The sequence below is a fragment of the Rhinatrema bivittatum genome, chromosome 6 (genome assembly GCF_901001135.1).
Source record: "Rhinatrema bivittatum chromosome 6, aRhiBiv1.1, whole genome shotgun sequence".
Taxonomy (NCBI): domain Eukaryota; kingdom Metazoa; phylum Chordata; class Amphibia; order Gymnophiona; family Rhinatrematidae; genus Rhinatrema; species Rhinatrema bivittatum.
The window spans coordinates 87,362,263-87,387,259 of NC_042620.1; the positions used below are offsets into that span (position 1 = coordinate 87,362,263).

The window sequence follows — 24,997 nt, forward strand, 5'->3', positions numbered from 1 at the left end:
ACCCTCTCCATGAAGAAATATTTCCTGTCATTAGTTCCGAGTCATCCTTCCTGGAGTTTCATTTCATGACCTCTCTATTGATTTTTTTCCAACTAAAAAAAAGTTTGGCGACTGTGCATCACTAAAATCTTTCAGGCATCTGAAGGTCTGTATCATATCTCCCCTGCATCTCTTCTCTTCCAAGGTATATATATTCAAATTCTTCAGTTTCTCCTCATAAGTCTTCCAATGCTGACCCCTCACCATTTTGGTCTCTCTTCCTTGGACTGTCTCTATCCTGTCTTTATCCTTTTTGAGATATGGGCACCAGTTCTGAACGCAATACTTCAGATGAGACCTCACCAAGGACCTGTACAAGGGCATTATCACCTCTTTTTTCTTACTAGTTATTACACTATGCAGCCCAGCATTCTTCTGGCTTTAGCTATTGCCTTGTCACATTGCTTTTCCGCCTTCAAATCACCAGATCCTATCACACCAAGGCCCCTCTCGAAGTCCATGTGCATTTGTATTTCACTGCCCATCACATACAGCTCTTTTGGATTGCCGCACCCCAGATGCATGAATCTGTAGTTCTTGACATTGAATTCCAGCTGCCAAATCTTTGACCACTCTTCAAGCTTTTTTAAATCACTTTTCATTCTCTATTTCTTCAGGTATGTTGCAGATCTTAGTATCATCCACAAATAGACAAAGTTTATCTTCTATCCCTTCCACCAGGTCGCTCATTGAGCAGAACCAGTCCCAAAACCGAACCCTGTCGCACTCCACTTAACACCGCTCTTTCTTCAGAGCAGGTTCCATTTACCATTACACCCTGTCTCCTGTCAGTCAACCAGTTTGCATTCCACGCTACTTCCTTGGCACCCACTCCCAAGCTTCTCATTCTGTTCATGAGTCTCCTATATGGGACCATATCAAAAGCTTTACTAAAATCCAAGAAAATCACACCGAGCGTTCTTCCCTGATCCAATTCTCTTGTTACCCAATCAAAAAAAATCTGATTGTCTGACAAGACCTTCCCCTGGTGAATCCATGGTGCCTCGGGTCCAGCAACCCACCGGATTGTAGATAGTTCACTATCTTTTCCTTCAGCAGAGTCTCCATTAATTTTACCACCACCGAGGTGAGGCTAACCAGACTGTAGTTTCCAGCCTCTTCTCTGTTCCCACTCTTTAGACGTGGGACCACCATTGCTCTTCTCCAATTTTGTGGCACCACTCCCGTTTCCAGGGATCTAATCATGAAGAATAAATCAAACGAGCGTTTGTAAGAATCTCAAAACAACCCACCAAGATGTGAAAACTATCTCGTTTCAATACTCTTTACTAGATCAATTATGAATATGTACTAGAAAATTTCACTTGATAAATAATAATGCCTGTCTATGAATACCACCTTTGTAACCAATTATTGTTTGTTTGTTGAGTTATAGCTATGAATGTTACTTTGTAAACTGTTGTGATCTATACATGAAACTATGGCATATAAAATGCTTAAATAAATAAATAAAATTTTGAACAGGTCCTTTAGTGGACCTGCAAGCACATCTCTGAGCTCCCCCATTATTCTTGGATGTACCTCATCCGGCCCAATGGCCTTGTCTACTTTCAGTTTTCCTAGCTCTTCCTATATATTCTCTTGTGTAAATGGAGTTTCTCAACTCCATTCCCATCTACAGTCTTGTCAACTAGAGATGGTCCTGCTCCAGGGTCTTCTTTAGTTAACACCGAACTGAAGTATTTGGCCATTTCTTTGTCTCTCTCCACACACTGATGTTTTTCACCTTTCAATTTCACTATACCACTTTGGACCTTTCTCCAATATATCTGAAAAAATGCTTTGTCACATCGTTTTACCTCTTTGGAAATACTTTCTTCCGCCTACCTTTTTTCTTTCTTAAGTCCTTTCTTTGTCTCCCTCAGTTTTACCACATATTCTTCCCTGTGTTCCTCTTATTTAAAGTGTAACATAAGGAGAATTAAAACTTGTACACAATGTTATGTTGACCTAGGAAACAAATAAATGAATATGACCTAGAATCCCTTTACTGATGTATTGCTGACCTAAAATATGAATGTTAACCCAGACTGTGAAAATTGATCAAGGCTATGAATACTGACTTGTAAACTGTTGTGATCTTCTTTTGGAATGACGGTATATAAATCACCTAAATAAATAAATCCTTTATATTTCTTGAACACTTGCAAGACTGGAAGATTGGGCATCCAAATGGCAGATGAAATTTAATGTGGACAAGTGTAAGGTGTTGCATATAGGGAAAAATAACCCTTGCTGTAGTTACATGATGTTAGGTTCCATATTAGGAGCTACAACCCAGGAAAAAGATCTAAGCATCATAGTGGATAATACTTTAAAATCGTCGGCTCAGTGTGCTGCAGCAGTCAAAAAAGCAAACAGAATGTTAGGAATTATTAGGAAGGGAATGGTTAATAAAACGGAAAATGTCATAATGCCTCTATATTGCTCCATGGTGAGACCGCACCTTAAATACTGTGTACAATTCTGGTCGCCGCATCTCAAAAAAGATATAGTTGCGATGGAGAAGGTACAGAGAAGGGCAAAAAAAATGAAAAGGGGATGGAACAGCTCCCCTATGAGGAAAGGCTGAAGAGGTTAGGGCTGTTCAGCTTGGAGAAGAGACGGCTGAAGGGGGATATGATAGAGGTCTTTAAGATCATGAGAGTTCTTGAACGAGTAGATGTGAATTGGTTATTTACACTTTCGAATAATAGAAGGACAAGGGGGCATTCCATGAAGTTAGCAAGTTGCACATTTAAGACTAATCGGAGAAAATTCGTTCACTCAATGCACAATAAAGCTCTGGAATTTGTTGCCAGAGGATGTGGTTAGTGCAGTTAGTGTAGCTGGGTTCAAAAAAGGTTTGGATAAGTTCTTGGAGGAGAAGTCCATTAATGGCTATTAATCAAGTTTACTTAGGGAATAGCCAATGCTATTAATTGCATCAGTAGCATGGGATCTTCTTAGTGTTTGAGTAATTGCCAGGTTCTTGTGGCCTAGTTTGGCCTCTGTTGGAAACAGGATGCTGGTCTTAATGGACCTTTGATCTGACCCAGCATGGCAATTTCTTGTGTTCTTATGTTGTTAACACTGTTGTTTTTGCCTTTATCAGCTACCTGCTTTGAGAACACGATTGGTTTCTTATTTCTCTTACTTTTGTTTACTTTTTTAACATATATATATATTTTGTTGCCTTTGTAATTGCTCCTTTTAGTTTGTCCCACTTTGTTCCACCTCTCTCATTTTCTCCCAGGCTTCTAGTTCTACCTCCAGGTATGTCTCCATTTTGACAAAGTCTATATGTTTGAAATTTAAAACTTGGGTCTTCATGTGACCTCTCTGTATCCTTATTTGCGGTATCAAACCATGCTGTTTGATGATCAATGGTGCTCAGGTGGGCACCCACCTGGACATTAAGAGACATTATCCCCGTTAGTGAGCACTCGGTCAAATATAACTCTCTTCCTCATGGATTCCATTACCGTTGGTTTTAATAGAGCCCCTTGTAGGGCATCCATTATCTCTCTACTTCTGACAGATTCGCAGAAGGGGTTCTCCAGTGTATGTCTAGCAGATTAAAATCTCCAACAATCAACACATCTTCCTTATTTCCCACCTTTTGGATGTCTCCGACTCAAATGGAAGATCTCTGTCTAGTTCTTCCATTTGAGTCGGAGGCCTGTAAACCATTCCAGTAAAAATGGATGCACCATCATCTTTGTTTTTTTTACGACTGCCATAATGCTTCTTCTCTATCCCATATTCCTTGCAGTTCAGTTGCCTGGATATTGTTTTTGACATAAAGAGATACTCTTCCCCCTTTTCTGTCCTCTCTGACCTTCCTTAACAAGTTATATCTTGGTATGGCTGTATCCCCACCATCTCTAGCTATGTAGAGGGAAATTATCTGTTTCCTAACCTCGCCAGTTTCAGCGCCAGGAGTCGAGGAGCCCTTGGTGCCAGAGACGGAGAGAGAAGTCCTGACATCGGAGGAGACGACACTGAGTCCCGATCAAAGAACAGCCCCGACGCAGAGAACAGGGTCGTTGTTTCAACCCGGCGTGCTGAATGTTGAAACTCCTTCCGGGTTGCTTGCAGTGAATCCTTCCTTGACCGTAGCCTCTCAGGCAAAACCAGCTACTACGGTCGCCCCGGCAGAGACGATCAGCGCGGAGATATCAGGACCTGGTTTGGAAGAAGGGGCAACTGGGGTAAGTCCCGTTGGAATTGGCCTGCAACTAGTCCAAGAGAATATCCCAGAGTTCAAGCCCCTAATGATTCCTGAACGCCCTGAGGTCGTCACTATGGCTGCTTTATGGGATTTAATGGTGGGCATTGCTACCACAATGAATAATCTTAATATGAAAGTGGAGTGCTTGGCGCGCCAAAACACTCAAACTTCATATGATCTACAAAGGAAAGTTGGTCAAATTTTTATGAAAGTTCTGACTCTGGAAGTGAAGGAGCGAGAAAACGTGAAATTTAAAGCAGCAGTGGTGAAAGAAAGAATTTCTCGCCAGATGAGTGGAATCCCTAGAAAATGCCTCTAGGCATTTAAATATTAGGATCCTGAATTTTCCTAGAATACTGGGAGAAATCCCTTATGTTTCCCTGAAAAGGTTTCTTCATGAAGTTCTTGGTTTTGAAGAAGAGAATTTGCCTGCTATAAATAAGTGCTATTTTCTACCTAAAGCTGCGGCAATATCAAATAGATTAAATCTTCAAAATAATCTTACTGAAATATTAGAAAATTCAACATTAGAGGTTCTGGACAGAGCCACACTTCTGGTGTCATTAATATCGTTGGCAGATGTTCAAATTATTATGAAAAATTATTTCAGGAAGTTTCCAACCTCCTTCATGAATGAAAATGTGAAAATTTTTCCGGACCTCTCCTCAACACAAGAGAGGCGTAGAAGCTTTTTAGCTCTACGCCAAGAAATAATTTCTATGGGTTATACCTTTATGTTAAAATTTCCATGCAAATGTATGTTAAAGAGGGGGGCTGAAACATATATATTTTTTACTTTGGAACAATTGAAATCCTTTATTCAATCTAAAATCCCCACCACTTCTTCTCCCATAAATATATAATAGAATGTAGAAACTGGTAGACGTGCAAAGCCTTTACCTTTACTTATAAATTGGTTTAATATCTCTCTGTAATTTTTGGATCCCTTAAAATTATACTATATTGATTTATGGAAATGTAATGGAGAGTGTCTTTTTTTGTTCTTGGAAAATGTTTAAAAGAAAATGATGATATCTGGGATAAGAAAATTATTCCTTACCTGCTAATTTTCGTTCCTGTAGTACCATGGATCAGTCCAGACAGTGGGTTATATCCCCCGACCAGCAGATGGAGTCAGAACAGAGTTTGAGAGCATCAGCATATAGAGTAGTGCACCCTCTGCTGGAGCTCAGTATTACGCATAGCAAAGACCAAAAGCAAAACACAACATTTTGGATCCAGATCCGTCCCCAAAAAGGAACAGAGAAAGATATAAGTAAACAAACGGTCAACGGGACCACCAACAGTCAACTTGTGAGGAGCTGTGAACAGTAACAATATTCAGAAACAAACAGAATGAAAGTTACCTGGAAGAATCCGAGCAGGACCTAATGAAACCCCTAGTGGCGGGCGTCTGGACTGATCCATGGTACTACAGGAACGAAAATTAGCAGGTAAGGAATAATTTTCTTTTCCCTGTACGTACCTGGATCAGTCCAGACAGTGGGATGTACCCAAGCTTCCCTAAACCGGGTGGGGTCCTGAGAGACCTGCTCGGAGAACTTGATCGCCAAAAGAACCCGTGTACTTAGGCGCCAGGTGTAGTCTGTAATGTCTGGAAAAAGTGTGCAACGACTTCCACGTCGCCGCACGGCAGATTTCCTGGGAGGAAACGGAGCGAGATTCCGCCCAGGACGCCGCTTGGGATCGCGTGGAATGAGCCGACACGCTGCGAGGTGGCACCCGCCCCGCCGCAATGTAAGCCAATGAGATGGCGTCCTTTATCCAGTGCGCAATAGTCGTCTTGGATGCCTGAGAACCTCTCCTCGGTCCTGACCAGAGGACAAACAAATGATCGGATACCCGGAAGTCATTGGTAACCTCCAGGTAATGGAGCAGCACACGCTTGACGTCCAGGAGCCGGAGAGACCGGGGTTCTTCTAAAGCGAACGCTGGAAGCTCCACCGTTTGATTGACGTGGAAGGCCGAGACCACCTTTGGTAGGAAGGATGGCACCGTACGAAGGGAAACCCCGGAGTCGGAGAAACGCAGATAAGGGTCCCGGCAGGACAAGGCTTGGAGCTCTGAGTTCCGGCGAGCAGAAGAGATGGCTACCAGGAAAACCGTCTTGAGGGTCAGGTCCTTGAAGGAGGACCCCCTCAGGGGTTCAAAAGGAGGGCCCGACAGCGTTCGCAGCACCAAGTTGAGGCTCCAAGAAGGGAAAGGATCCCTGACCGGTGGCCGTAGGTGATTGGCACCCTTCAGAAAACATGCGATATCCGGCTGAAGGGGTAGAGAGCAGTCCTTCTGTACAAAGACATTCAAGGCCGCCACCTGAACCCGGAGCGAATTATAGGCGAGACCCTTATCCAGACCATCCTGTAGGAAATGAAGGATCAGCGGGACAGTCGCCTCCATGGTTTGGACCCCGCGGTCGGAGCACCAGGCTTCGAAGACCTTCCAAACTCGAACGTAAGAGACGGAGGTCGAAGGCTTGTGGGAACGAAGCATCGTTGAGATCACTGTCTCCGGGTAGCCTCTGTGGCGGAGACGGCGCCGTTCAAAAGCCAGGCCGCAAGACAGAAGAGTTCTGCCTGCTCGAAAAATACCGGCCCCTGACGCAGAAGATGAGGAAGATGGAACAGGCGAAGTGGGCCGTCCACCGTCATCTGAAGTAGATTTGCGAACCATGGCCGACGGGGCCATTCCGGGGCGACGAGAATTACAGTCCCTCGATGATGTTCCAACCTGCGGAGAACCTTGCCGACCAGAGGCCAAGGAGGAAACACATAGAGCAGTTGATCCGACTGCCACGGAAGGGCGAGGGCATCCACCCCCTCCGCGCCGCGCTCTCTTCTGCGGCTGAAGAAGCGTGGAGCCTTGGCGTTGAGAAAGGTTGCCATTAGATCGAGGCGTGGAGTCCCCCAACGACGGACGATGAGATGCATTGCCTCGTCGGAGAGAGCCCACTCGCCGGGGTCTAGCTGTTGACGACTCAGGAAGTCCGCCTGAACGTTGTCCACCCCGGCGATGTGAGAGGCCACTATCCGGACGAGATTGCTCTCCGCCCACTCCATCAGGGGAGTTGACTCGAGGGAGACATGCTTGCTTCTTGTCCCCCCTTGACGAATGATGTAGGCCACGGTGGTGGCGTTGTCCTAGAGGATCCTCACCTCTCTGTGTCGCACCAGGGGAAGAAAACGCTGGAGAGCGAAACGCACGGCTCTCGTTTCCAGGCGATTGATCGGCCACTTTGCCTCCTCTGGCGTCCAAGTCCCCTGCGTGGCGCTTCTTTCGCAGACGGCGCCCCATCCCGCGAGGCTGGCATCGGTGGTCACCACCACCCAATTGGGAACCTCGAGCGAGACTCCCTGAGCCAGATGCGAGGGGACAAGCCACCAATCCAGGCTTTTCCTGGCTAATGGTGGAAGCGGCAGGATCACCTGATACTCCTGGGAGACTGGTTTCCAACGGGATAGCAGGGACGCCTGCAGTGGACGCAGGTGTGCAAACGCCCAGGGTACCATGTCGATGGTGGAGGCCATTACTCCCAGGAGCTGCAGATAATTCCAGGCGGTTGGTTCTTCCAAAGCCGAAAACCGAGACACGTGCTCCCTCAGGGCTTGCGCCTTGTCCTGGCGCAGGAACACCATACCCCACCGGGTATCGAAGCTCGCTCCTAAGAAATCCAGGTGTTGTGAGGGCACAAGGGAACTCTTTGGAAGGTTCACCACCCAGCCCAGAGAGCGTAGGAATTGTACTACTCTGGCCACTGAGGTCTGACCATGTGAGAAGGACTTCGCTCGAATCAGCCAGTCGTCTAGGTATGGATGTACTAGGATACCCTCCTTGCGGAGGGCCGTCGCCACCACTACCATGATCTTTGTGAAGGTCCGAGGTGCGGTCGCCAAACCGAAGGGAAGCGCCTTGAACTGAAAGTGTTGACCGAGAATCTTGAAGCGAAGATACCGCCGGTAAGCCGGCAGGATGGGAATGTGCAAGTATGCTTCCGAGAGATCCAGTGAAGCGAGGAATTCTCCCTTGTGCACTGCGGCAATCACTGATCGAAGAGTCTCCATGCGGAACCGGCTGACCCTGAGGGCCTTGTTTACCTCCTTCAAGTCCAGGATGGGCCGAAAGGAACCGTCCTTTTTGGGAACGATGAAGTAAATGGAATAGTGGCCCAAGCCCACCTCGTCGAAGGGGACGGGAACAATGGCCCCTATTTCCTGCAGTCGGTCTAGTGTTTGTTGAACCGCTATCCTCTTGAGATCCGAACCGCAGGGGGAGAAGATGAACCGGTCCCTCGAGGGGCGGACAAACTCCAAGGCATAACCATTTGTTATGGTGTCCAGCACCCACTGGTCCGTGGAGATAACTGCCCACTCCTCGTAGAAGTCCATGAGGCGGCCTCCGATCCAGGGAGGTGAGAAGTGGGCTCCTTTGGCATCATTGGGAGGACTTTGTGGGCGGATTTCCCTGCCCTGGACCCTCTCTCGCGGGCCTCCGCCCACGAAAGGAACGAGACCAAGGCTGGGATCTTGTCGGCTGTGTCCGGGAACCGGACTGCTGGTAAGACCTATAACGTCACTGTGCCCTGGCCCTGGTTCTACCAGAAGAAAATGACCTGAAGGAACTCTGTCTATCCTCCGGCAGCCGATGCACCGAATTTTCCCCCAGTGACTTGATGATCTGATCCAGGTCCTCTCCAAATAAAAACTTCCCCCGAAAGGGGAGGGAGCCAAGGCTCGACTTGGAGGAAGCATCCGCCGCCCAGTTGCGAAGCCACAAGAGCCGTCGGGCTGCTACAACCGAAACCATGGACCGCGCCATTACGCAAAAGAGATCATACAAGGCGTCCGCCCCGTATGCTATGGCAGATTCCAGACGGTCCGCCTGGGCGGCCTCTTCAGGGGGCAACTCCTGAGAGGTGAGAAGCTGCTGTACCCAGAGTAAGCTGGCCCTTTGCGCGAGCGAACTGCACATCACGGCCCGCATACCTAGGGCGGAGACTTTGAAGACCCTCTTGAGGAAGGTTTCTAGTTTACGGTCCTGCGTATCCCGCAGGGCCGTTCCACCCGTGACCGGGATGGTCGTCCTCTTGGTCACTGCCGACACCGCTGAATCCACCTTGGGCACCTTGATAAGATCCAAAAAATCCTCAGGGAGCGGGTATAGCTTTTCCATGGCGCGTGTGACTTTCAAGGACGCCTCGGGAGTGTCCCACTCCCTGGTGAGAAGCTGTAGGAAGGACTCATGGATAGGGAAAGCCCTTGCCCTAGGACGGAGGGCAGCAAGTACTGGATCCCCTTTGTGAGAAGAGGTGGCGACGGCAGGAGCCACAGGGATCGGCGGATCTGGAGGTGGGTCGAGGTCCAGCTCCTGAATAATATGGTGGATGAGTTCATCCAGCTCTTCTTTTTGAAAAATCCGTAGGGCTCGAGGGTCGTCCCCCTCCGTATGTCCATCCGGATGCGCCTCCGGGGGTTCCGGGGAGTCGTCTCTCACCGGCGAAGCTGCCCCCGTGGTACGCCGGGGTGGCACGGGAGAGGGACCCGGCAGAGATCCAGGCGTAACGGGCGAGGCGGTGAGACCAACAGCAAGTTTAGGAATCTTGGGGGGAGGGGCTCCCAGGTGATTCGGCGCCTGCGCTCCCATACCCTGCAAATAAGCCATGTGCATTGCCAGAATAAAATCAGGTGAGAAAAACGGGGAGCTGATTGGAATCCCTGGGGGGGGGACCGTCCTGGGAGCCCCGGTCGGGCAAACCCCCCACCGGGGGCAAAGCCTGTTGAGAGCCAGTGCAACCAATCCTGTCTGCATCTGGGAGCGAGTCCTTCTCACGCTGTCCCCCTAAAATGGCCGCCGTTCCCGCCAAAGGCGGCGTCATGGCCGGCCCGCGCCGCCCGGGCTGAGGAGGAGGCAGGTCCGAAATCGCACCGGAGGACTGCAGGGTGCCTTCCCCGTCGGGGAAGCACCGCTCACAAAGCCCCTCCCTCAGAAATTGATTCCCCGGTTCGCCGTAGGCCTCACACCTCGAGGACCGCGGCATGTCAGCACCGGGGAAAAAAGCCTCGGGGTGGGGGGGGGGGGAGGGCAAAAACGAGCTAGTGCCGCGGTGGGGCCTGGAATGGCCCTAACAACCCGCCGAAGGGGTCCAGGAACTGTGGGGGAAAACCCCCGTTTCAGTTGAGCACACACCCGCGGGCGGAGCTTGCGAACCGCGGGACCCACAAACGACGCGTGGAGCGGCCGGAACCACCGGCATCCACGGGGCACCACCAAAAAGAAGCAAACCTGTGGAGAAAGAAACTCAAAAAACTTCCACTTACCCCAACGGAAGAGGAAAGGAGTACAGAATAGAGAAGGCAGAGCCACAGACACACACCTCCTCAAAAATTGAAGTCTTTTTTTTTTTTTTTTTAAATTTTAAGGATCCAAAATGAAGAGAAACATAAGACAGGGAAATACTGTGGAGAAAAATAAAGAAATAACCAAAAATGAAGAAACCCTGTCAATCTGGGAGAGCTAGTGGATCCCCCCACTCACATCTGCTGGAGTCAGAAGAATACTGAGCTCCAGCAGAGGGTGCACTACTCTATATGCTGACGCTCTCAAACTCTGCTCTGACTCCATCTGCTGGTCGGGGGATATAACCCACTGTCTGGACTGATCCAGGTACGTACAGGGAACTCCATTTGTTTTCTGTTATTGGAAAATTCAGTTTTTTTAATATTGAAAAAAAAATCGATAAAGAATTAAAAAAAAAAAAAAACCTCCAATATTTCCAAGCAGAGGAAGAGGGCCTCTTTCAAAAGAAAGAAGGTTCTAGAACGAAGGATCATGGGATGAGGATGAAAAGAGGTAGACTCAGGAGTACTGAGCAAATACTTTTTTGCAGAGGTTAGTGTGTGCATGAACAGCCTCCCTGTAGAAGTGGTAGAGACAAGGACAGTACCTGAATTCAAAAAGGCATGAGATACAGTAAACACAGAGGGGTAAGTTTTCAAACATAAGCACAGGCGCGCGCATATTATAAAATCGAAGGTCGGCGTACGCAAGGGGGTGCACACTAGTGCATCTTGCGCGTGCCAACGCCCGCGGCCTTCCCCCATTCCCTTCCCCCTATTCTAACCTTCCCACCCCTTCCCCAACCTTTCCCCCCCAGCCCTACTCTAAACCCCCCCCCAAGCTCTATCTTACCTTTTGCACCTGTCTCTGGGCAGGCGTAAGTTGCGTGCACCAGCAGCCTGGCGGCACACGATCCTTTGTCACAGCGGCAAATGGCCGCTGTGCCGGAGGCCTCTGGCCCGGCCCCCGGACTGCTGCGCCCTGTCCCCACCCCCTTTGTAAAGCCCCGGGACTTAGACACGTCGGGGGGGAGGGGGTGGTTTACGCGAGTCGCCGGGCCTTTATAAAATAGGCCCAGCGCGCGTAGGGCTTTTAAAATCCGGCCCAGAGGATCCCTGAAGCAGTGGTAGGGATTGTATAGCTGAGTGGTAGTGTGGATGGGCAGACTGGAAAGGCTGCAATGGTCTCTTTTCTGCTGCCATGTTTCTATCAGACTTGCTTTCTTAAAAGTATTATATGATTGATGATTATAAAACAGAATAGGTTAGTAAAGATAAGTCTTAGTTTAATTCATTATTTTGTTTGACCACTTTCCTCAAGTAGGTCAAAGTGGTTTATAGCAAAATACATATAATATTACACTGTAAAACTATACACAACAAAACAGTTAAATTCATGTTAAAGCTTTAGAAGACATAAAAATGTACCTTAGTAACTAAGAGTAAAATGTAAATAGCATTCTAAAAAAAGAAATACATACCACAGAAATCAAAGAAAACTATGGACATTCAAATATAATTTGAAGGCCTGATTAAATAATCAAGTTTTTATCAGCTTTCTGAATTTCAGATAGGTTCCTCAAATTCCTCTATTGGGAAAGTGTTCCAAAGTAGAGGGGCCTTGATATCCAAACAAAGAACAAAGTGTACCCTCCAGTCTCATCTGAGTTGGAGGAGGCAAAATCAGAAAGCCTTGACTTGAAGATCTGAATGTTCTTCCTAGGTTATAAGGGATTAACAGTTTGAAAAGATATAACAGTCCTGTATAAAAAGTCAACAGATGCTTTGGTCATTTCCCCACTGTTAAACCTTCTCAAGTACAATTTAAGAAAAAATGTCACACTTTATTCTACAACCTAATTTACTTCACAGAGAGACCACATACATCATAATATAATTTATTATTTATTTAGAAAACACAAAATGTTCACCTATCTAGACATTTTAAAATCTAAACTCACACATTCAACCACCATACACACATCAGCATAAAAAGTATATATTGCACAAACAATTCTAAATTACAATTGACTAATACACATCATTTTTACTATTCTGAGGAGAAAAAATTTTTTAATTATTGTTTAACTTGTTCTTGTATCTCCTATCCATGTCCTGTCCAACAAAGGATCTCTTTGTTTCGCCTTCCAGTCAGGCTTCCTCAGGGACTCAGTCTCAAAAAACTGGTTGTCTTTCTCTCAATATTTCTATGATGAGACTTCTATGCTTATATCCTTACTAAATAACCAAAAACAAAACACAAAACCTTTCTGTTATTTTCTTCTAAAGGTCAATGAGTCAACAAATAACCGTTATATCAACCCACAGCTTACCTCTTAAAAAATACAAATGTCCACACAATTTTTATTCTACCATCAATCTGGTTCAAGGTTATTTCCAGATAAACATCTCTTCCCGAATCAGCTTTTGATCACTACAATAAAATAGCCAAGACATTATATAAACCTACATAACTATCCCAAATCAAATTTTTACCCCATATCTCAATCTACTCACGCATTTCAATAGTGCAAAACAGTACGACCAAGCATCATCACAGGTTCCAAGCCTTTAATAATTTTCCTCCGATAATTCATAAGCATTAAATCATTACGGAACCTTATATGTTGTGCCTCATTGTATCTATTAAAAACCAACAATAAAGACTGCTTAATAATATATCCTTTAAATACAAACTTACCATATACTTTATAGCACTCCCAACCACACTTGATTCACCTTCACCATACTTACACGTGACCCAACGTAGCGTTCCACGCCGGAAATGGAGTAACAATGTTGAATACCCAAAACTTTATATACTAGTATATATGGAAGGATAGTATATAAAGTTTTGGGTATTCAACATTGTTACTCCATTTCCGGCGTGGAACGCTACGTTGGGTCACGTGTAAGTATGGTGAAGGTGAATCAAGTGTGGTTGGGAGTGCTATAAAGTATATGGTAAGTTTGTATTTAAAGGATATATTATTAAGCAGTCTTTATTGTTGGTTTTTAATAGATACAATGAGGCACAACATATAAGGTTCCGTAATGATTTAATGCTTATGAATTATCGGAGGAAAATTATTAAAGGCTTGGAACCTGTGATGATGCTTGGTCGTACTGTTTTGCACTATTGAAATGCGTGAGTAGATTGAGATATGGGGTAAAAATTTGATTTGGGATAGTTATGTAGGTTTATATAATGTCTTGGCTATTTTATTGTAGTGATCAAAAGCTGATTCGGGAAGAGATGTTTATCTGGAAATAACCTTGAACCAGATTGATGGTAGAATAAAAATTGTGTGGACATTTGTATTTTTTAAGAGGTAAGCTGTGGGTTGATATAACGGTTATTTGTTGACTCATTGACCTTTAGAAGAAAATAACAGAAAGGTTTTGTGTTTTGTTTTTGGTTATTTAGTAAGGATATAAGCATAGAAGTCTCATCATAGAAATATTGAGAGAAAGACAACCAGTTTTTTGAGACTGAGTCCCTGAGGAAGCCTGACTGGAAGGCGAAACAAAGAGATCCTTTGTTGGACAGGACATGGATAGGAGATACAAGAACAAGTTAAACAATAATTAAAAAATTTTTTCTCCTCAGAATAGTAAAAATGATGTGTATTAGTCAATTGTAATTTAGAATTGTTTGTGCAATATATACTTTTTATGCTGATGTGTGTATGGTGGTTGAATGTGTGAGTTTAGATTTTAAAATGTCTAGATAGGTGAACATTTTGTGTTTTCTAAATAAATAATAAATTATATTATGATGTATGTGGTCTCTCTGTGAAGTAAATTAGGTTATAGGATACCAGAGAGTTGTATAAAAATAATTTCCCTCTGTTTAATTACCTTGTGGGTTACACTTTATTCTACAGCATCTGTAAAACTATTAACCTTCATATGCTCTGAAAAAAAATTAGAGATGGAAAAATATATCACATGTAAATGCTAGGCATCCATTAGAGTTTGACATGAATTAAAACTTCAGGATTTCTTTGCATCTTACCAATATTTAGGTCATTTGCCAAATTCTCTTTTGTAAGACTCAGCAGTTCTTTGCCATCTATGTTATTGACCTTGAAAATATTAACAAGGTCAGTCAACCCCTCTGCAGACAGCCAGGCTGAAACTTCATCCTCTGACCAATCCTCAATATGTGACTGAGATCTGCTTTCCAATATGTGACCTTAAACACAAAAATAAAAGTGCAATAAATTCCATATTAGACCAGATTAACTATAGCTGTTTGTAAACAAATGTCCATTTGTACTTTATCAAATCAAATTCTTAGTTAATGAGATTACAGTTCTCATTTGTTCAGCAAATGCACATGGCATGGAGGGTATTTATTATATTTTACTTTCTTTTTTTTTTTATCCAGTTTACTTTTTCCAACTACTGGACCAAAAATGCAATCCATTTTAACTAAAGATTTTGTTATTTTAAACAAATTGAAAGCTAAGGCACAATGGGCCCTCATTCTAGACAGTCCAGTTTTCTCTCTTTTGCCCACTCCTACATTTGAACATGGCACTGCTCTGGCAAGCCTTTGACCAAGAGACAGAGACCATGATGCCTTACCCAAATCAATAAATGTGTGTTCTAGAGTTTGTCAAAAGGTGTCATTGCAAAGTAATATGTAGCACTTTAGCTTGGGGCTGTTCAGCTTGGAGAAGAGACGTCTGAGAGGGGATATGATAGAGGTCTTACATAGAAACATAGAAATGACGGCAGAAGAAGACCAAACGGCCCATCCAGTCTGCCCAGCAAGCTACGCACTTTATCCATTTTTTTCCCCTTTTTTTCTCTCCCACCTGTTACTATTGGCTTCCAGTACCCTCCAGCCCTAATTCCCCTCCACCCCACCACCAATTTAGAGAGCAGCGCCGTATCTGCATCCAAGTGAAAGTCTTTAAGATCATGAGAGGTCTTGATCAAGTAGATGTGAATCAGTTATTTACACTTTCAGGTAATAGAAGGACCAGGGGGCATTCCATGAAATTAGCAAGTAGCACATTTAAGACTAATCGGAGAAAATTATTTTTCACTCAACGCACAATTAAGCTCTGAAATTTGTTGCCAGAGGACGTGGTTAGTGCAGTTAGTGTAGCTGGGCTCAAAAAAGGTTTGGATAAGTTCTTGCAGGAGAAGTCCATTAACTGCTATTAATCAAGTTTAATTAGCTAATAGCCACTGCTATTAATTGCATCAGTAGCATGGGTTCTTATTTATTTATTTAACATGTTTTGTATACCATCCTTCGGTTTCGCCATCAGAATGGTTCTTCTTGGTGTTTGGGTACTTGCCAGGTTCTTGTGACCTGGTTTGGCTTCTGTTGGAAACAGGATGCTGGGCTTGATAGACTCTTGATCTGACCCAGCATGGCAATGTCTTATGTTCTTATGCCTTGGCTCGTGTTGAAGCGAGCTCTGAGATATTCTAGCTCCTGGGATGGCTCCAAATGACTCTTCGCCCGGTTGACCACCCAGCCGAGAGACTCCAACAGGTGAAAAACCTTCTGAACTGACGAACGGCAGCCTTCCAACGATTTCTCCCGAATTAACCAATCATTGAGATAAGGGTGTACCAACACCCCTTTGCGTCGGAGAGCCGCCGCCGCCACCACCACCATCACCTTGGTGAACGTGCGAGGAGCTGTCGCTAGGCCGAACGGCAACGCCTGGAATTGGAAATGCTGACCCAGTACCGCAAAGCGTAGAAACCGCTGATGCTCTGGACGGATTGGGATATGCAAGTATGCTTCCGTCAGATCCAGGGAGGCCAAAACCTCCCCAGAGCGGACCACCGCAATGACCAACCGTAGCGTTTCCATTCGAAACTGTGGAATCCGCAAGGACCCGTTGACCGATTTGAGATCCAAAATGGGTCGAAACATTCCCTCCTTCTTCGGGACTACGAAATAGATGGAATATCGACTCTTGCCCTGTTGTCAAGACGGTACTGGGACCACTGCCCCCAAACCGCGCAACCTGCACAGAGTCTCCCGAACTGCTCGACACTTTGCTGAGAACCCGCAAGGGAAGACTAAGAACAGGTCTTGAATGGGTTGTGGAAACTCTAAAGCGTAGCCGTCTCTTATCATGGAGAGGACCCACTGATACTGTGTGATTTTGGCCTACTCCCCATAAAAATCTGCCAGCCGGCTCCCTATATAGGGAACGGCAGAATGGACTGGCCTCGCTTCATTGGGGGGGCTTTGTCGCCGCTGCTCCCCCCGCCGAGGGAGCTCGAAAAGGTCGTCGCCCGCTGCGAAAGGACTGACCCCAATCTGTTCCTCGCGGCTGCTGAAAAGTCCTTTGAGGCTGCGTCCCTACCAGACCTCTAGGAGGGCGAGACTGTCTGGTGTCCCGGAAGCGGGAACTGGACTGAAAAGCCTGGCGATTCCTTGGTTTCCTTTGTTTATATGAGACTGGTTATTTTTGTCTATGTGAAATATATGTAATTTGTGTGGTATTGTATTTATTATTTTATATTTTATTATGTATGTTAATGTTGTAAATCGCCTAGGCCTCTCTGTGGTAGGCAATCAATAAATTTTAATAAATGAAAATGAAAAATAAATGGTTTGTCCTCTGGCAGTTTGTGAACCTTTGTCTCACTTAGCTGCTTGATAAGCTGTTCCAGTTGCTCCCCAAACAAGAGACGACCCTTGAAAGGCAAAGAACCTAACCAGGCCTTGGAAGAAACATCCGCCGACCAGTGACGGAGCCAAAGTAAACATCTGGTCGCTACTGGCGAACTCATAACCCGGGACAGCGAACGCACCAAGTCATACAGCGCATCCGCTTCATACGCGATCGATGCCTCCATGCGATCTTCCTCGGGCGAGTTGGAACTAGGAGGTGCAACCTGACAATCCTGCACCCATCTTAGACATGCCCTCTGCATAAAACCGGAACACACAGCAGCTCGGAGCCCCAAGGCAGCACTCTCAAAAACCCTTTTAAGGTGAAGCTCTAATTTCCAATCCTGCACATCCTTGAGGGCCGCGGACCCCTCCACTGGGATCGTAGTCTTTTTTGTAACCACGGAAACCACGGCATCTACCTGCAGCAGCGCAAACAGCTCCAAGGTCTGTTCTGGCAACGGGTAGAGTTTGGCCATAGCCTTACCTACCCTCAAACCGGAGTCTGGGGAATCTCATTCATGCTCAAACAACTGCCGCACCGACCTATGATACGGAAACATGGAAGGAAGAGCCCGAAGACTGTCCAGAAGAGGATCCGCCCCATCCACTTCTGGAGCTTCTGCGGAGGCTTTAAACCCAGCTCCTCAAGGACTTGCGGAAGCAAAAAAGTCAACTCCTCCCTCCAGAATAAACGTAGAATTTTGGGATCATCCCCTCCTACCACCGATGGCTGATCTGGGTCTTGATCCGGGTCCGGGGAAAACAGATCATGCCCTCCGGAACCCGGCATTGCCCCTGCCGGAGGCATTGAACCCTGCAAAGCTCCCGGTGCCCCCCCGGAGCTAAGCCCTTTCGACCCTGGATCGGACCCCACAGGCTGCAGACACGGGCCCTGAGGAGCAAGAGGCAAAATGGGACCCCCTTAACCCTCCTGCTGTGCCAGATAAGCTTGGTGCATCAGGAGAATAAAATCAGCAGAAAAGGGACGGGAACCCGGGGACAAAATGGGGACCGGGTCACCTCCAGGCCCCTGGGGTAAAGGACCTGGCTGATCTGCCCCCACCCCCGGATAACCCCTGTGCATCGGGGGGACCGGGATGAACCGGAGACAGCCGCGGTAGGAGATCCCCTTCCTCCTCCGAAAATGGCGGCGCGTGCGAATCTGGCGCCAAAATGGCCACCGCTCCCGCATCAGGGAAGCTGGCAGCACCAGGGACCTCGGGAGGCTGTAAATATGGGCCAAGCGCGGCAGCCGCACGGTTGCACAGGTGACGGCGTTTTGAGCCCCCCGCGAGAAGGGAGGGCCCTTCCCCTCCCGAAATGCAGCCCAAACACAAACCCAACCGACTGAGCTGCACTGGAACGGCTCCACACGTGCGGCATGTTGAGCTGTGAATCATGCCGACAGAAAATTTAAAAAACAGCTGACACTAAAAACAAAATAAAATCGGCGCGACCCGCGGGAGGGGTGCAGGGGGGAATTGCCCGGAGCCTTACCCTTCAGTCGACTTTCGTCTGAGAAAAAAAAACTTTTTTTTTTAAATGAACTTTAAACAATTGAAAAAAAATAAAACAGGAACAGTGAGATTCCCTCCTAAGCTGAAAGGAGCTGTCCAGCACAAATCAGCTTATGTTTAACAAGGAGGGAATCTCCTGCCAGAAAAGTAGAAGGGCTGTAAGCCGCACGGCCGGCCTTGTGAGGGGAGGGATCTGGTCCACCAGATGTACACCCCCACGGTACCAAATCGGACCTTCAACCAAACAAGATAAGTTCCTTTAAAAGGAACCCCATCCCTAGGAGGAAGGCTCCCTCAAAAAGAGAAAAAGTCTAAAGCAAGGGAGACAGAGAAATACTGGGCTACTGCAGGTGGCACCAGGGTTTTCAAGCAGTGTCAGCGAGGCTTTTCTCTGTCTCCATCTGCTGGCAGGGATGAATAAACCCAGGAGTCTGGACTGATCTGGGTACGTACAGGGAACTGTCAGATTTCCCCTTTGTTTTAGTTTAAAATCTGCTCTATTTCCTTTTTAAAGGTTAGCCCCAGCAGCCTGGTTTCACCCTGGTTAAGGTGGAGCCCATCCCTTCGGAAAAGACTCCCCTTTTCCCCAAAAGGTTCCCCAGTTCCTTACAAAACTGAATCCCTTTTCCTTGCTCCATCATCTCATCCACGCATTGAGACTGCCTCTAGGGACCTGCACGAGGAACAGGGAGCATTTCAGAGAATGCTCCCCTGCAAGTTCTGGTTTCAGCTTTCTACATTCCTGGAAGATAAGGACATAAATAGATATCAGAGATTGGGTGGAGGCCAAGTGGTTTCACACTTTTGTAGATCTACAAGGAGCACTTGGATGAGCTCTGGTTTTCATCTGATAACTCTGGGATCACTATTGGAGACAGAATATTGGGCTAGATGGATCATTGGTCTGATCGTTTCGCCATTCTTATGCTCTTAGGCCATGAGACCAGCACTAAACATTTATTATTTATATCCTGAGCACAGTTTAAAGTTCAGGTTATGGAGCACGTACCTTTAAAATATGTGCTGTGATCAAACTGCCAGATGTTCACAGTTTTGTCCATTGATCCAGTAGCGAGTAGTGGAAGATTTGGTGGTAAGGCACACGTTGTGACATATCTATACCAAAATCAATTGTAGTCAGAAATTGAATGCATGCTGCATATATTACAGAAAGAATTTTTGGGAAAAATCATAAAATTCTGTTAATATACCTGGTGTGCTGAGACAAAACATGAAGTATATTCCCAGTGTTCTGGAAGAAAAAAAAAAAGAATGAAATATACATCTTTACAGTCTCTTTAGCAATGAAAGTCAGTGTACAAAAAAAATCTCATTTATGTGTAGCCATGAAAATGACTAGCTTAGGGGTAGATTTTAAAAGAAGTGCGCACATGTGTGTGCACATGGACATGCTGATTTTATAACATGCGCATGCCAGCGCATGTTATAAAATCTGATGACCGTGTGCGCATGTGGGGGCAAATTTTCAGAAAATATGCACAGCGACACAATTGGGCCTCCCCCAGTTTCCTCCCAGACTGCTCCAATTAAGGAGCAGACTGAGAGGGAACGTCCCTACCTCCCTAGCTAAACTCCCTCCCTCTTCCCCTCCTCCCTACCCCCAAACCCTTCCACTGCACTTAGTTTTTTTTGTTTTATTGCTTACTGCTCTCCTTCGGAGAGGCTCGGCACTTGTGCACGTACTGGGGTTTATGTGCTTGGCCGGGCCCATTTTAAAATCAGCATGGCGTGCGCAAGGCCCGGCCACATGCGTAAACCCCTGGTTTTATGCACGCAAACCTTTTAAAATCCGGGCTATAGTTTATTGGTTAGAATCAGCTCTGACAGACCTGATTACTGCACAAAGAAAATGGAATACAAAGCTCACAATATGTTCTGAGAAAATGCCTAGCCTGTTGTCTAACAGCTGCAGATGGGGTAGACGACTCTGCTCCTTGAGTGCTGCAAACAGGTCTGGTATCCAGGATATCCACAATGATTATTCATGAAATATATCTGCAGCAGTGGAAGCAGTGCATGCAAATATATCTCATGCATAGCCATTGTGAATATCCTGAAACCCAGATCCGTTTGTGGCACTTGAGGACTGAAGTTACCTGCCCCTAAGCTACAAAAAGAAGGTATCCTGAACTCTGATTTTCACTTTGACAGTGAATGAGATTTTTTGTTTTTAGTCTTGCGTAGAAGAACAAAAATCTTTTACTAAAAAAAAAACATGTTTCTTTTTTGAACTAAATGAACAAATGATCATTCATGCCTAATGGTCATCTGTCACTTCATATGTAATATGTGCTCTACTTTCAAACTTTAAAAAAAACCAACACAACCCAAAACTTAATATAGACCACACAGACCAACTGATATTATTCACTTAAAAATAATAATTTGTTAAGTTTAGAATAAAAACTATTTACCGTTTCATATATTAGCACAGATTTGTCTACAGACCTTAAAGAAAGAACAAAAATTGTTATGAAAAAATATCTTTACAATAATTGATGTCAACATTAATGTTTTTGACAAATGAAGAAACTTGTTTAGTTTTGTTGAACTGATAATAAAGCAATGATTTTTTTTTTGCATCAAGCTCTAATGCTGGATTAGAGCTTGATGCCCTCTTTGAACACCAAAAGTTAAGCTGCCGAGGCCATCAGAATAGTACATGTGGACTGTCAACCTCCCGAGCCTTGGCTCATGCAGGGCATGAAGTGGATCTGTGAAAAGGTTCCTCCTTCATGTATATTTGTGATAAGAGTCCTCAAGAGAAACCTCAACTTCCAGGACCAATTCTAATCACATTTGAAAGGCAGAAGTGAAGATACTATGGGAAGAACCATACAGCAACCTGTCAGTGATGAGTGCATGGTGCCATCTCTTTCTCCCACCTGACCTCCCAAACAATAGCAAGTAGGACTGTTGCAGATGCCAAGCAAGCTGGAAGTATAGGAGTCTATCAAAGGCTCATCAGGAGCAAAGAAATGTTTCTAGTGCAGCATTCCAAATATATAAATATACTACTGACTTCAGTTTACAAGATTATTTATTTAGAGAGATTTTATATACCACCGCACGTTCAGAACATCACCTCGGTTTACATTAAACAGTAATGCAGCAATAGGCTTTACAATAAAATGTTAAACAAAGCAAAGCAATACAAGCAACAGGTTTTACAGTCAAATTTGGAACTAGAACCAATTTTTAAAATGAAATATCATTAACGTACATGTAACAAGGATTACAGCAGCATTTGGTAGAGGAACCAAAATTGATATATGTTTAGGAAATCTACAGTAGATAGATTTTGTCTGGGGAGCAAGTGCTGGATAGGACGGGACAGGGGGGTCAGGGAAGGGAATAGGGGGTTATGTATGTGGCAGGTAAAGGGCCTAGTCAGTCATTGGTATGCTTTTTTGAACAGCCAGGTTTTTAGGTTTTGTTTAAATTTTCTGTGGCAAGGTTCCTGGCGTAGGTCAGTGGGCATACTGTTCCATATTTTGGATCCTGCTATGATGAATGAGCGTTCCTTTGTGGATACATGTTTGGTAAGTTTGGGAGAGGGTATCCGCAGTTTGGCCTGGTGCTGAGATCTTGTTGGTCGGTTTGTCTTATTGAAATACAAATATTCGGAGAACCACTGCATGTTTTGGTTATGTCAGGCCTTGTGTATTAGTGTGATAGATTTGTATATAATCCTGGAAGCAACGGGTAGCCAGTGTAGGGACTGAAGTGCGGGAGTGATGTGATTGTGGCGGTGTGTGTTGGTGAGTATGTGGGCAGCTGCGTTTTGTAACATTTGTAATGGTTGTAACGTATTTTTTGGTAATCCTAATAGTAGTGAGTTGCAGTAGTCAATCTTTGATAGGATTGTAGCTTGTAGGACTGTGCGGAAGTCATTTGGGTATAGGAGTGGTTTGATTCATTTTAGGGTATGGAGCTTGAAGAAACCATTTTTAACAGTGGCAGTGATGATTTTTGTTTAACGTAAAAAGGTTGTCGATGATGATGCCAAGGCTGCGGACTTGTTGTACAGTGGATGGGCAGGCTTGTGATGGGAGTGTTGTATTCAAGGTAGAATTGTTTGGAGGTGAGATGATGAGAAGCTCTGTTTTGTTGGTGTTAATGGCCAGAAAGTTATCAGTGAGTAGTTTTTTTATTTCTGTGAGGGCAGCATTCCAGGTCTTCAGGGCATTAGGAAGAGAGTTGTTTATTGAAATGAGGATCTGCACATCATCTGCATAGATGAAGTGTTGAAAACCCAGTTTCGATAGTAGTCGACAGAGAGGTAAAAGGTAAATATTAAAAAGAGTTGAAGAGAGTGAGGATCCTTGGGGCACTCCTTGTGCGAGGCTTCTTGGCTTAGATTCACATTGCCCAATTTTTACACTATAGGTCCTATTGCTCAGGTATGATTGGAACCAGACTACAGCTGTGCCGGTGATACCAATTTCGGTGAGGCGGGTGATGAGGATGTTGTGATTGACGGTGTCAAATGCAGAAGATATATCTAGAAGAGCGAGAATGTAGGAGTGGCCAGTGTCTAGAGCTTTTAGAAGCGATTCTGATAGGAAGAGGAGAAGTGTTTCCGTGCTGTGATACTTTCTAAATCCATATTGGGCAGGGAAGAGTAATTGATGCTCGTCGAGGTATTCAGTGAGTTGTTTGTTAATGATTCTCTCTATTATTTTGGAGAGGAACAGGAGGTTTGATACTGGATGATAGTTAGTCGGATCAGAGGTATCCAGGTTTGGTTTTTTAAGGGTAGGTTTTATTATAGCATGTTTGAACTGGGATGGAACTATGCCAGATAAAATAGATTTGTTGAGGATATTGGCAATGGGTTTTGCTATAGTAGTAGGGATCGAGAGTAGAGTTTTTGTGGGCATTATGTCTGAGGGGTGCAGTGCTGGCTTGATTTTTTTAAGTATAGACTCAATTTCTAGAGCAGAAGTAGTCTCAATGTTTGTGAGCATAAATTTGATGTTTGAGTGAGTGGCTGAGTGATGTGAAATTTGGTTGTGGGAGGTGGCATGTGTACGGATTATGTGGTTGGAGATGTGGGGGCTGTTAGGTTGTGAGAGGAGTAGGAATTGAAGCGTGTCAATATAGTTTCAATTTTGTTATGGAAGTAAGAGGCTAGTTTCTCACATTTTGTATCATCATTGTTGTTTGAGTTTATGTTGACAGGGGCTGTAACGAGGCTTTGACGTATTGGAAGAGTGCACTTGAGTTGAATTGGAATTGGTGGATTTTCGCTGCATAAAAGTCTCTCTTTGCTTTGTCAGTAGCTTTGCGGTAGCTGTGGAGTAATGACTTGAATTTTGATAATAGTATTGGATTATGGTTTCTGCGCCATTTCTTTTCTCTTTAATGTGCTCTTGCTGTATTTATAACACAAGTAATGTCTTTGATTTTGAGAAAATACAGAAGTAGCAAGAACTAAATTTTGAAATATTAAACAAGAAAAATATTTTGTGATTTGTTTAGTTACCTTTTCTATTATGGTAAAAGCATTTTTCTATCACAAGTAAAAATAGATATATATTTAGAAATTAGGGAAAACTGATTAGCCTACAGTGATCAATGGTCTTCATTCTAGAATAGAATAATACAAGTGCTGTTTATCCAAAGATCTATTAACTGGAAATGCTCACTATTTGGAAAAACAATGTGGTCCCTGGGTTGTTATTTATTATCTGGAAAATCGGTGATTATCTGAAAATTGGCTGGCTTCATGTGTTTAGTTACCCAGAAAAACTCCTATTATCCAAAATTCTTTTAGCAGAAAACTCATTACCCAGAACATCCATTACATGGAAAAATCCATTGTTCGGAATGGCCTCCACCTGACCATTCTGGAGAAATGGTGCCTAAGAACTCTTCTTCTGATACATCTCCAGGAAATGTCACATATTAGCAGATGCATTAAGTAGTGACTGGATCGATATTCTACATGCATTTATTCCACCGTGTGACACTTTTCAAAATAACAGATTTATATCTATATAATAAATAAATAAATAAATAAATAATGAGGCCTACATTACAAATATGTAAGTGTTTAAAATAAAAGTTCAACAAATATTAACAGAACCATCTATTGTAAAATGTAACAAGGTAAAATGTAGAAAAAACAAGTATGCTTACTGTAAACTGTTTTCCATAGCTAGCAGGATGT

At 44.7% G+C, this 24,997-nt stretch overlaps 1 protein-coding gene across 8 annotated transcripts in view; it reads right to left on the reverse strand.

Annotated features, from left to right (window-relative positions):
- Positions 1-24,997, reverse strand: part of WDSUB1 (WD repeat, sterile alpha motif and U-box domain containing 1) — a 145,931-nt gene that overhangs the window by 57,092 nt on the left and 63,842 nt on the right. For 4 of the 8 annotated variants that reach the window (XM_029605552.1, XM_029605557.1, XM_029605551.1 and 1 more), the window contains 4 exons: positions 21,237-21,270; positions 20,013-20,053; positions 19,811-19,917; positions 14,642-14,821 (listed from right to left, as the gene is read on the reverse strand). In XM_029605552.1, coding sequence (XP_029461412.1) covers positions 14,642-14,821; positions 19,811-19,917; positions 20,013-20,053; positions 21,237-21,270 — 362 coding nt within the window. Of the gene's footprint in view, positions 1-1,131; positions 1,238-3,961; positions 4,228-11,888; positions 12,343-14,484; positions 14,541-14,641; positions 14,822-19,810; positions 19,918-20,012; positions 20,054-21,236; positions 21,271-24,997 lie in introns of those variants that run through there. The other 4 variants (XM_029605555.1, XR_003857346.1, XM_029605554.1 and 1 more) reach the window with 4 other exon arrangements.